This window comes from Alternaria incomplexa (assembly GCF_024043165.1).
Source record: "Alternaria incomplexa strain BMP 0042 chromosome Unknown scaffold_15, whole genome shotgun sequence".
NCBI classification, from domain to species: Eukaryota; Fungi; Ascomycota; class Dothideomycetes; order Pleosporales; family Pleosporaceae; genus Alternaria; species Alternaria incomplexa.
This window is the reverse complement of record NW_026249864.1, coordinates 510,157-521,740: the sequence shown is the minus strand read 5'-3', so window position 1 is coordinate 521,740 and position 11,584 is coordinate 510,157. Positions and strand designations below refer to the sequence as shown.

General features: G+C 54.0%; 4 protein-coding genes across 4 annotated transcripts; 1 reads left to right on the top strand and 3 right to left on the bottom strand.

The window, feature by feature from the left end:
* Nucleotides 1-445: 445 nt before the first annotated feature.
* Nucleotides 446-1,486, bottom strand: J4E90_009245 (uncharacterized protein; the record flags this gene model as incomplete). Its single annotated transcript, XM_051438764.1, has 2 exons — nucleotides 446-1,241; nucleotides 1,293-1,486. The coding sequence occupies 2 exons, from the start codon at nucleotides 1,484-1,486 to the stop codon at nucleotides 446-448; spliced, it is 990 nt and encodes a 329-aa protein (XP_051287427.1).
* A 305-nt stretch (nucleotides 1,487-1,791) lies between these two features.
* Nucleotides 1,792-2,542, bottom strand: J4E90_009244 (uncharacterized protein; the record flags this gene model as incomplete). The annotated part of the gene is made up of 2 exons (XM_051438763.1): nucleotides 1,792-2,089; nucleotides 2,154-2,542. The coding sequence occupies 2 exons, from the start codon at nucleotides 2,540-2,542 to the stop codon at nucleotides 1,792-1,794; spliced, it is 687 nt and encodes a 228-aa protein (XP_051287426.1).
* A 1,714-nt stretch (nucleotides 2,543-4,256) lies between these two features.
* On the top strand, nucleotides 4,257-6,417 carry CRN1 (Coronin-like protein crn1; the record flags this gene model as incomplete). Its single annotated transcript, XM_051438762.1, has 7 exons — nucleotides 4,257-4,290; nucleotides 4,346-4,374; nucleotides 4,431-4,490; nucleotides 4,540-4,682; nucleotides 4,735-4,881; nucleotides 4,928-5,389; nucleotides 5,436-6,417. The coding sequence occupies 7 exons, from the start codon at nucleotides 4,257-4,259 to the stop codon at nucleotides 6,415-6,417; spliced, it is 1,857 nt and encodes a 618-aa protein (XP_051287425.1).
* Nucleotides 6,418-8,519: 2,102 nt separating this feature from the next.
* On the bottom strand, nucleotides 8,520-9,527 carry J4E90_009242 (uncharacterized protein; the record flags this gene model as incomplete). The annotated part of the gene is made up of 4 exons (XM_051438761.1): nucleotides 8,520-8,945; nucleotides 9,001-9,243; nucleotides 9,295-9,398; nucleotides 9,455-9,527. The coding sequence occupies 4 exons, from the start codon at nucleotides 9,525-9,527 to the stop codon at nucleotides 8,520-8,522; spliced, it is 846 nt and encodes a 281-aa protein (XP_051287424.1).
* Between the last annotated feature and the right edge of the window lie 2,057 nt (nucleotides 9,528-11,584).

Sequence of the window (11,584 nt, the reverse complement as noted above, 5' to 3'; positions counted from 1 at the left end):
ACAGCTTAGCTCAACGAAGGTGTTCCAAAAGGTAGTGAGTCCCAATTCTTGTGGGCGTGTGGTGACGCCAGCGTTGTCGATTGTATGTTCGTGGTCCCAGGCGGGAGCAGGATGGGCCGACGTAATCGTGTCTGGGAGATAGTCACTTCCCCACTTCTGGATAGTCGGTTGGGCTTTCCCTGTACGGCTAGCTCCATGTAGTGTAGAAGCAGGTGCGTTCCGTATCCATTCCGCATACGGCTTGTATCGCTCATAAAGATGCGTTTAGGGCAGGCGCAATCGCCGCGGCAGCACATGGTCACCATGACCGGACTGTGGAAAATGACATGGACAACGTAAGGGCTCATACTGCTCGAATACCTCAACTGTCAAAAAAGCTAAACGCTCGAATGTATGTAAATTGTGCCGAAACCCAGTAAGCCCTCTTACCATGGTAACAAATCCCCTAGGCTGTACTTGCCCAGAGCGCCTTGAACCTCGTACTTCCAGCCACCAAACCACAGGCACCCATCCATCCCAGATTCCAGCCTGGCAAGCCTCCAGTCGTGCTGCTGAAGTGCAGCGCCATGGGCAACCACGCGCTTGCGATAACAAAATCGGTCCACCACCTGTTGTCAAACTTCTTGTCCTCTTCGTCCTGATATTCCGCAATCGCGCGGCCATCGGCAACCATCTGTTGCCTAGTCACCCTCCTGCGGCCCTCGAGCTGCCACTCGCGCATCAAGCGGAGGAAGTCGCACGACACGCCGCCTAGCCAACAGCGGTAGGCATACAGGTATAAACGCGCAGTCGTCGAATCGCCGCGGTTGAGGGTAGAGATGAAGCGGGGCGAGATGACGCCCGAGTCGGCGAGGAGGGAGATGTTCTCTAGGGCTTGGTAGGAGAAGTAGCTGCTCGCCTGCAGCATGGCGATGCGGTGCAGCACGACATCTGTGCCGGCTTTGGGGCCTGAGGCTAGCGAGCGCAACCAGGCGTACAGCGGGAAGAGACCAAACAGCCTCAGCGTTGTGCGCGCTTTCGAGATGAGGACGGCGAGCGCAGCGATGGGCGGCACCGTGCCGTTGTTCAACAGGGTTGCGGCGGAGATCTTTGCATCGTCGCAAGCGGGGCGGATCAGCGTGAGGAGCCGTGTCGCGAAGCTGGAAATGGACGGCGATTTGGTCTGCACGTAGGCGAGGATATAGAGGGAGTAGTTGAATGTGGAGAGGAATGCGGAGAGGCCGCCTGGGGAAGCTAGGAGTCTGCCCTACATTAGCTCATGCCTCTGACCCTCACAACGACACACGCTCGACCTGACGTACTTGTTCAGCCTCAGAATCGTTTGGTCCACTTTCTTGACGCCTGCAAGCAAGTCGGTCCTGTCCAGGTCCCTCGGATCCGCCCTGGGTGCGGCATCCGCTATCTTATCCACCACCTCCTTGACGTCAGGGGTGTCAGTCACATTGGACGCTTCGGGCTGGGTGGGCTTCTCGGTTTCGTCAGACATGGCGAGATTGGTCCGTATATGTAATGATGAGCATGCAGGAGGTCAGGAAGTCTGGGTAGAATGAGGTAAAGGGTTATGCTTCTCCGCACGCAAGCCATGGGGAGCTCATTGCCGCTATCCCCGTGAGCCGAGGCATTGCCACCAGCGGTGTGCCATCCTCTCAACACCACCTGCATCGTGCTTTTTGACTTGGATCTTTTTGAACTTTGGTTTTTGTTTGCGATACGGGCGCAAATCTACAGACATGGACGCGCTTTGAATCGTATTATGAGCGGGAACCCCCGTCTCTTGCGCTCCGCACTTCATCAAACGCCTTCGACAAACCCCCGGGTTCCACGCCGCTCCACATCCTCTGCATCAAGCCTCTTGATCACATCCTCAATCTCCTCCCAAGCTGCGCGCCCTCGTTCCCCGGATTCGCTCTTTATCGCATCTAGCGTTCGTCTTCGCCGCTCCTTGGGCTCGCTCCTGAGTTGAGTGAGGAACAGGCGTTTCGACTCTTCGAGCTGGGTGCGAGCTTTGTCTAGCACTTGGTCCGTCGGCTTATTGTCTTGCTCAACGTCATTCAATCCACTCTCGAGAAATAGTAGACTGATGCGTGGACTGAGCGTTAGCTTGTTATTCCTCTCACTCTATGGGAAAATAGAGGACTCCCGTCAAAACATACCGCATCTGCGCCAGACTGTATAGCTTCTCTTCTATCTCAGCTCTGTCCCAGGTGCTCCTTGCCTGCCGCCATACCAGATGCCATTTCCCTGTTGCGACATTGCCAGGAAGCTTCCTTGCTATCTCCTTATCGAGATCGTCGAGCCGTTTGAAGAACTCAGTGCTGATAGCGTCTCTGCGTTCTATCGACCATGCAAAGTCTCGTAGTCGTGTCGCTTGCGCCTGCACTGCAGCCCAGTCGCTATCACTTTTCACTCGATAGAGCGCAGCCACCTGGTAGAGAGTGCCAGCTATCAGAATGTACGCGAATGTTAAGATGGAAAGGACGTTGGCGGTAGAAGAGAGTGCGCTGTCGCGACAGTCGCACGTGCTGTAAAGTGGTGTCTCCATGGGGTTGATATGAGACACGTCGATGTAGGTCTCACGAACGGCAGATTGGTGACTCGAGGAAGGCTGGGGAGCTTCCATTCCTTCGAGAAGTTCCCCGCCAGCTTACTTGCGATAGTAGACTGCATACTGACTTGCGTCGGTGTTGGTTCGGTTGCGGCTAAGTGCCTGCAGCACACATGTGCTCAGCCTTGTCGTCCAAGACTTGGGTAGGTGTATGGCTATGTTCCCCAGTTCACCTGACTACGCTTCTGAACGACCCCAGTGCTTCGAGTAGTTTCAACATCACACAATGTAGTGAAAGACATCACCGGACATGGGAACGCTCAAAGCCATGCTATTAGCACAGCTAACGTGTTGTGACAAAGACATACTTCAACAATGCCAGCGCAAACACTACGAAAACAAATCACCCACCCGTGGCCTGCCAGGGAAAATCTACATCTCACACGTCGAGATCATCCACCTGAAAAGCCATAATTCGAATCTGCACTAACTGCCGGCCATGGCCATTCCACAGATACAGGGCGCTAAAAGGGCGGGGGCCCCGCTGATAGATGGAGACCAGCACGCACCAGATACTACCAGTGCACCAGAGCAAGCAGTCAAACGAGCCAAAAAGCACCCGTTCGACACCCTCGCGCTCAGAAAGATGGGATACGACTTTAAAATACCAGCGATCATTGCCAGAATCCGTACTAATTCGGCTCAGCCCTTCGACGTGGGCATGGGGTTAGGGGTGATGCTGTACCACATCGTTCCGTTGATATCAACGCACTTGGAAAATCCTATGGAGTTCCACAACAAGGCGCCAACAGCCTTGCAATGGGCAACTGAGTTCGTCGAAGCGGTTGATCAGTATATCGCATACTTGCGTCTTACGGATGGTTGCTCAGAGAAATTTCCTAATGATGCAACCGTCGATCGCAAGAGTCGACGGCCACGGCGCAAATACATGGGGCGGTATACCCACCTCGTCGAGAATGCTTATAAGAATCATGTCCGCGAACAGCTCTGCGACATATTCCAATCGTGGAGCAAGGAACAAACGCAGCTCTTCAACAAGGGTATGGATAAAGCTCTCTCGGGAATACAGTGGGTCGTCTACCCGCAAGAAAATGTGGTTCTGGCTGCTGGCGACGACGAGTGGACGATATGGCTTCGCGGAAGGTGCGAAGAGCTAGGCATGATTGAAGCAAGGGCGGAGAGGAAGGTGTTTGAGGATATTTAGGGACGGGTCTGCCTGAATATGGTTTGAGTGTTTGTTGGTAGTAGTAGACGCAAAGTATTGACCACGGACAGTCGACGGAAACCAGTGCAAGAAGAAATGTGAAAACAGAAGTTGCATTCTCGTGACCTCGGGACCGGCCTCAGGCATCTTGTGCTAAGTCGTTAGTTGGAGATCGTGCTGCGAACATGCGGTTGCTGGGCTGGGGCTGCATAAACAGCTGCAAATTGGTGGATTGCAGGTGGAGTGGTGGAGTGACGAGGGTGACTAGGGACCGTTGGCGAGATTGGAGCGGGCAGAGCGGGCCCACCGCCAAGGCGCCTGCATAGGCATGCTGGGGGCAACTGCGTCCCAGGACTCGAAACACGCGCTCGAAACCGTCGCATTGCCCTCGCACCCACCGCAGCGCCTCTTATAGCCCAACGCCCGAGGCCGGAGAGTCTGTCATTCCTACACTCGCCACCACCCCCGTCACTGCCACCCGCAACAATGGCCGGCCGATTTGTGCGAGCGTCCAAGTACCGTGAGTGTTGATGTCCAACGCCCGCCCAGCCCAACATGCTAACAACGCCTGCCAGGCCACGTCTTTGGCAAGGGCACCAAAAAGGTACGCTCCAATGCCATCCATGGATCTAGCACGCACGTGTACTGACCGTCTTGCAGGAGCAATGCTACGATAACCTCCGCATCTCCAAGAATGCGTGGGACACCAACCTGATCAAGGTCAGCTCTCCCGCACGCGACCCCGTCGTACTTGCGCTCACCCCCCTAGGCCAACCCCGAATACATCTCGGTCAACTGGGAAGCCAGCGGCGGTGGCGCCTTTGCCGTCATCCCCATCAATGAGCGCGGCCGAGCGCCCGACCAGCTCCCTCTCTTCCGCGGCCACACTGCCGCCGTCCTCGACACCGACTGGTATGGTCGCACATGGCATGACAGGGCCGAGTACGACGCTAACCGCGCGCAGGTCTCCCTTCAACGACTCTCTCATTTCCTCGGCCTCTGACGACGGCAAAGTCGGCATCTGGAAGGTGCCCGAGAACTTCACCCTGCACACCGATGCCGAGGAGCCCGCTGATGTCGCGCCTGTCGCCAAGCTGAGCGGCCACATGAGGTACGCCGATGCGCTCGGTCGAGATTCGCATCTAACACTGCCACAGGAAGGTCGGCCATGTCCTCTTCAACACCGCCGCCGAGAACGTCCTCGCCAGCGCGTCTGGCGACTACACCGTAAAGCTCTGGGACGTCGAGGCCGGTCTGCCACAGCTCACGCTCAAGCACAACGACATTGTCCAATCGCTCTCATGGAGCGCCGACGGATCGCTCCTCGTCACCACGAGCCGCGACAAGAAGCTGCGCGTATGGGATGTACGCCAGGAGAAGCCCGCCCAGGAGGTTCCCGGTCATCCTGGTGCCAAGAACAGCCGCGCTGTGTGGATGGGTGAGACCGACCGTATCGCGACCACTGGCTTCTCGCGCATGAGCGACCGTCAACTCGGTCTCTGGGACCCGCGCAACCCCAAGGAGCCCATTGGCGGCTTCCAGATCCTCGACTCCATCTCCGGTGTCTGCATGCCCTTCTGGGACGACGGTACACAGTGCTTGTACCTCGCCGGCAAGGGGTACGTCTGACCTCCCAATTTTATGGCCATACACTAACTTGCGCAGTGACGGCAACATCCGCTACTATGAATACGAGAACGACAAGTTCGAGTACCTCTCCGAATACAAGTCCGGCGACCCTCAGCGCGGTATCGCCTTCCTTCCCAAGCGGGGTATCAACCTGCACGAGAACGAGGTCCTGCGCTGCTTCAAGACTGTCAACGATGCCTACGTCGAGCCCGTATCATTCATCGTCCCCCGCCGTTCCGAGATGTTCCAGAGTGATATTTACCCGCCTACGACAGGTCTGAAGCCAGGTGTTTCGGCTGCCGATTGGTTCAGCGGAAAGACTGCAATGCCGCCCAAGATTTCACTTGAAAGCGTCTATGAGGGCGAAGCCCCCAAAGAGGTGGAAAACGACTACAAGCCTTCCCAGCCGGCCACCAGTCAGCCATCCCCCGTCAAGGCCGAGCCGCCCAAGCCTGCGCCCGAGCCCATACCTACACCAGTCGCTTCTCGTGGTCCACCCCCATCTATGAAGGACAACAAGGATTCTATGGCGTCGGCAGCTTCCAAATTCGCGGACAAGGATGCTTCAGACAACGAGAGCGCGTCGAGCTTCGAAGAGATTCCCAAGCCAGCAGAGCGCCGCACTTTCACTGCTTCCCGCCAGGAAGAGAAGGTTAAGGGCCCCACTATCTCCAAGGAACCTGAGAGCGCGAAGTCCACTCACAGTCCCACACCTGCAGCATCCTCTACACCCACCTCATCTGCTGCACCTGCCTCTTCTACGCCCACTGCGGCCGCTACGACTTCCACACCTAGCGCCGGTGGCCCTGCTTCCGCTCTCCGCGATGCACTAGGCGACATCAAGTCACAGCTTGAGCAGCAAAACAGGGTCATGTCGGACCAAACCGATCAAATCGCACTCCTTCTGCGCGAAGTCTCGATGCTCAAGACCAAGGTTGCCAGCTCCGAGCCCTCGGACCGTGAAAAGGATGAGCGCATCAGGCAGTTAGAGCTCGAGCTTGAGGAAGCCAGGTCTTGAACATGAGGACCTTAACTTTCTCATGCTTGGTGCTGACGCTGTTAGAAAACTGAACGAGGACTATATGTATCTGATCACTCATCAGGGTGTTGCAAAGAAATCGTCGTTTGGATAAGATCTCAGGGATATGAGTGGCATTATCCGGCTGGCGAGCTGTTGGTAGGGGCCGATGTACGATGATTGGGGGCTGTTCTGTGTATGCGTATCGTCTGTCTGTCGAACTTGCTTTCGTTAGCAAGGTGTTTGGGTTAGCGGCATTGTATGGCACGAAATTCATTACTTCTAGTTTAGTGACTATTTTCCCGCGGCCTCGACATCTGGACATCCGCTGAAATTGTACGCGCAATTTCTAGCAATCCTGTTGTTGGTTGACTCAGCAACATGGTCGCCATAACTAACGCTCCGGACCTCCTAATCTTGCACTCTCCAGGGCTTGCCTTCTTCTTCCCACCGTTAATTCTCCCTAACCATCTCGTCTCAATCTTCACACGTGGCGCGTTGCCAAGCCTGCCAACGTACGCAGACCGACTGCACCGAATTTATTGTTACCTCCATACAGAGCTCAACCGTCCCTGTACTTCGCGCCCGTCCACGGCTCACCATGGCAGCGTATATCAACCTTGACTTGCAAGGTACGTTACCAGTACAATGTTATACACGGTCTGTTCTTCTAACGTAGAACGAGGGGCCTTCTATTTTGCTGGACATCGTTCTGCCGAAGATGACGCCATGCTGCAACTATTTTCGAGCAGGCTTGCGGGCGTAGCAAGAGGTGCGTAGTACCATCATCGCCCGGCATAGACGGCAAAAAGTGCTCATAGACGTAGAATCTACTTTTGATGTTTTGTACTCGCAGGTTGCCCGGGATTGGCAACAGCGGGACGACCTCCTCACACCCTTTAACGACCGCCGATGGAGTCACGTTAGAGCGGTCTGGACCTTTGACCTTGATCGCGATATTCTGCGATTGGACCAGACAGATCGCAACCTTTGGGTTCCTCTCGACCTTGTTCGCCAGCGTTCCATAACCATTTCCGATTTCGAGCCTTGCGAACCACCGCCGACACTTGCCAAACATGCCTTGCAATCCGTCTACTCAGCACGCCGCCCAGTGGTGTTCTGGAAAATGAGACGCAAGAACATCGACCTGCCGCGCCTACAGCGGCGCAAGGCTTTCGTCTCTAGGATACTTGCCGACTTTGCATTTCAGTGGAGGCATGTCCTTTGCGGTCGTTACAACAACTCTACGTTTCGGAGGCTTGCCAATGCTATTGTCAGGATTGTTACCCTGGACTTTACCGTCGAAGAAGTAACGCTCGCACACCAAGCCATTGGCCGCTACCTGGTCTGGATAGACAATCTCCCAGAGTGGGACTTTGCAAGTGGACACATTGTTAGGGTCGGTGGAACGGCCATCGTCATATGCCAGCATACTCCGCACGCGGTCACGCTGATTCGAAATGATTTTGGGAAGCAGATTGTGTCCACTCCTGGTTCCGCGGAAAGAACTTCCACTTACCTCATACTCTCGGTGCGGGAAGTGATTTCGTTTCGGATAAGCAGGGATTTCGAAAAATATACGGAGCACATGCGTCTATTTGACGGGGTGCATCCTCCATCTGAAGAAGCTATCGAGCTACTTCTCCAAGCCACGCAGACCAGCCCCACTATGGCTCCTCTTCGCAAGCTCCCCGTTGAGCTGCAGGATGCGATCATTGACAAGGTATCAGAGGAACCGATTGAGAGCGCCAGGGTTGGCTGCTTACTTGATGCTGGATCAGCTTTTATATGGAGATACAACGACCGAAATATTGAAAGACAAGTCAGCCATCGGTCTAGGACGCCTTTGTCACATATTTACTTTGGTGGCTACCCTAGTGGTATAGCATATAAGTAAAAGTGTTCAAAACGCCCATTGTCAGATATTAATCTGATCTATAACTCCATCACACAGTAGGAAGCTTGAAGATTGTATTGATCATCGATGGATCATGAACCGTACCTGTAGTAAAGCGATAGTTGCAAACGAGTCAGACCTTCCTAACTAATGATACACCCACAGCACCTCAACGCAACAAAGTGAACCTTGATAGAAACGTGCCTCAACCAACCTGCATCCCACCCGGCAACGCTGTCAGCCAACCCTCAAAATTCTCGCCAACCATATCCTTGACATTGCACTTATTCTGCGTCGCAATGTTCTGCTTCTTCAGCGTCGGCGCTGACACATAGTTATTCCCATCCATAGCCTTCTGTAGCGAGTCGTCCTTCCAGCCGAACAGGTAGTCCGCATGTGTCGAGAAGCCAGTCGCGTCGCCGCTAGACCAGACAAAAGGCTGGCTACCATCGCTTGGCCAGTCGGCCTTGTTGTTGAACTGCTTCGTGTCCCAGACCGTCTCTAGCAGGATCTGGGGCAGGCGGACGGGGTGTGTAGATGGACACGCGCCGCCATTTTCAAATGTACCCGTCGCGGGATACGAGACGTGTTCGCGGTGGTTTGGTGAGTCGAGGTTCACGCCGTCCCAGCACTGGAAGCAGTCAGTAAATACATGCAACGTACAATCGCAAAGTCGGAACTCTTACAGTTGGAAACCGATGGTTAATCATGATGCCGGCCGGGCAAGGCTGCTTCGGGAACTCGAGTGTTTCAGGCTCTCGGGTACCCTCGTTTTGCATGCAGATATATGTCAACTGTCGGAAGTCGCGCGCTTCCTCGCGAGAACGGTACGAGACGTCGCCGATCAGCATGCGGAAACCGGGCTTGAAGGCTGTTACTTTTGTGGTTTGCGAGGTGCTGAAGAGGGCGTCGGTCATGTAGTATACAACCTGCATGCATGTTAGGCGTTGGCTGTGATGGGGTAAGAAGAAGGTACGTACCATGCCGCCGTTGGTACCTTCCATGCCTTGTTGCGCTCGTTGGGGTACGCGTTTGAAGGTGCCGTTCTTGGCTTTGAAATACACGACTGCGGTCCAGTAGTTGCCTACAGTCATCTCATTAGCGTCTCTCCGTCATCTAGAACTGTGTTGTAGTCCTCACTCAAGTCTTCGGAAAACTCGCACGTGGTGCATGTCGATTGTGTCGCCAGATCATGGCCTTTGACTGGATCCATGGTGACGTTGAAGGAGTTCTGACGGTGTCAGCAGTAGAATGCTTGTTTGGAGAAGGGCTTTCTTACACCTCCGATGATCTGATGAAGATGTGGCGAGGGATTCGAGCCTGGGTTCACCAACGGGTCAAGTCTCTGTACTGTCAACTGCGCGCAGCCAAAGCGCAAAAGCCCTGCCTTCGCAGTCGCGACTAACCCGAAGGCAATGGCGAAGATGTGTAGTTTCATGTCGTTACGTCCCTGTGGTCTCCAGCGTTCCGGTGTTATCGACAGCTACCAAACAGCAGTTTGCAGCCCATGGCAAGTCTATCCTTCATACTATGGGTGCCACGATTTGATGTCCAAGATACTACCAACTGCCGTCTTTTACGAGCATCGATGCGAAGAGCCGAAGGCCAGGGTAATGTAAGCTAATATCGCGTAGCGAATGCGAGCTCAGATGCCAAGGAAGATGGAACGTCGTCTTTCCATGGAAGAGGTCTTTCATCTGAAGCCTTCGAATGAGCAGACGCCTGGAGAGTGTGTGTTCTAGAGTTGTTGAAAGCCAAGAGCTGAAAAGGTGCACGACGCGGGACGATCCGTCCGATGCCTACAGGAACTGCAGCTGACCGTAGGTGCAGCCAGCATTCCTTCTCCTCCAAGATAACGCAAGCTGCATAGTACTCCCGAATATACTGTTCCAAGCAACCGGCACGAGTCGCAATCGGATACATGAGTCCGGGATGCGCAGTGCCTGTGACGTCCGATAACAGATACCTAGGTAGTTGAGCAGAGCAAAGCGGCACCACACAACGACAAACACTTCCCAACCAAGCATTCTCACCTTTTTCAATCATCTGAATCCGTCATGGTGCTCTTTATCGCGGTCCTGGCAACTCTTCTCGCTCTCAGCGCCGCCCAAACATACCCAGAGTGCACTGCCGAAGTCGCACGGAGCGACGACTGCGCCGCGGTCATCAACGCAAACGCCTGCTACAACAAGTTTCGGTGGAACTCGCAGACCTTGACATGTATAGATGGAAATGATAACGCGGTAAAACAAAAGAAGGTAAGGCATTCAACGGCTGACGATGGAGATTGTGGCGCTGACCACGGTGGTGCATGACAGGTGTGCGCTTGTTGCAGCTGTGTCGGAAAAGTCATGTGTGACTGGGCGACGAAGCAAAAGTATTGTTGAGATACTGAGGATTGTCCGGGCTGCGTTGAGGCGTAAATACCTAGGTAGTGAAGGATGCTTAGAATATTATCCAGTCCTCATACACTTGGGCACATTGACTTCCAAGGTTTCCTATGACTGTCGCATGATCAGCACTCTTTGGGTACTAAGACAGTAGCTCGAACCAAGATCGGGCTCTAGGCTGTGTTAGAGTCGTACTCTACTTTCGTTGAAGACAATAGCATGAGGGTATAACTGTCGTTTCCGGCTGCTGTCCTGACTCAAGTAACGCGCGCAACCCCAAGCATACCCAGGTAACACTTGCTGGCCGCCTGGCCGCCTGGCTTCCTGAATGACAACGAAAACATATACGATACCTATCACTGTGCTGCCAGGGATAGTGACATCATGTCTCATATCCTGCAAGAACACAAATCAGATATCGAAGTGTTGTAGAGCTAGAAGTATACATATTCTTGGAAGCCATCTAGTTGTTGAGATTGAATAGCGTGTATGCAGCAAATGCGATTAGGAATTATTGATACGTAGCCACATTCAGTGATGCTCTAGTATGCGTTGCGAGAGCTGAATACGATCTGTAAGGGGTTCATGCGCCTTGCGATATCTGCATCATTGCGGCACGGGAGCCTTGGCAAGGCTGACAGCCACTGCAACCAGCCGCCTAGTGATTAAGGGGGCCATGAAGCTTTCTGTTGAGATAGTTTTTGCTTCTGTACTTTCTCCCCGCCAGCTCTACGATGAAGGTGTTCTTATGCCTGTCGTACCTAGCGGCGTCTGTTTTAGCCGAGTTCACAAACCCTAACTGGATTAACGGAAAGAGATTTTGGTCCAAAGGCGAGGAGATAACTATCCGATGGGACGACAATTGGCCGAATTGGGGTGA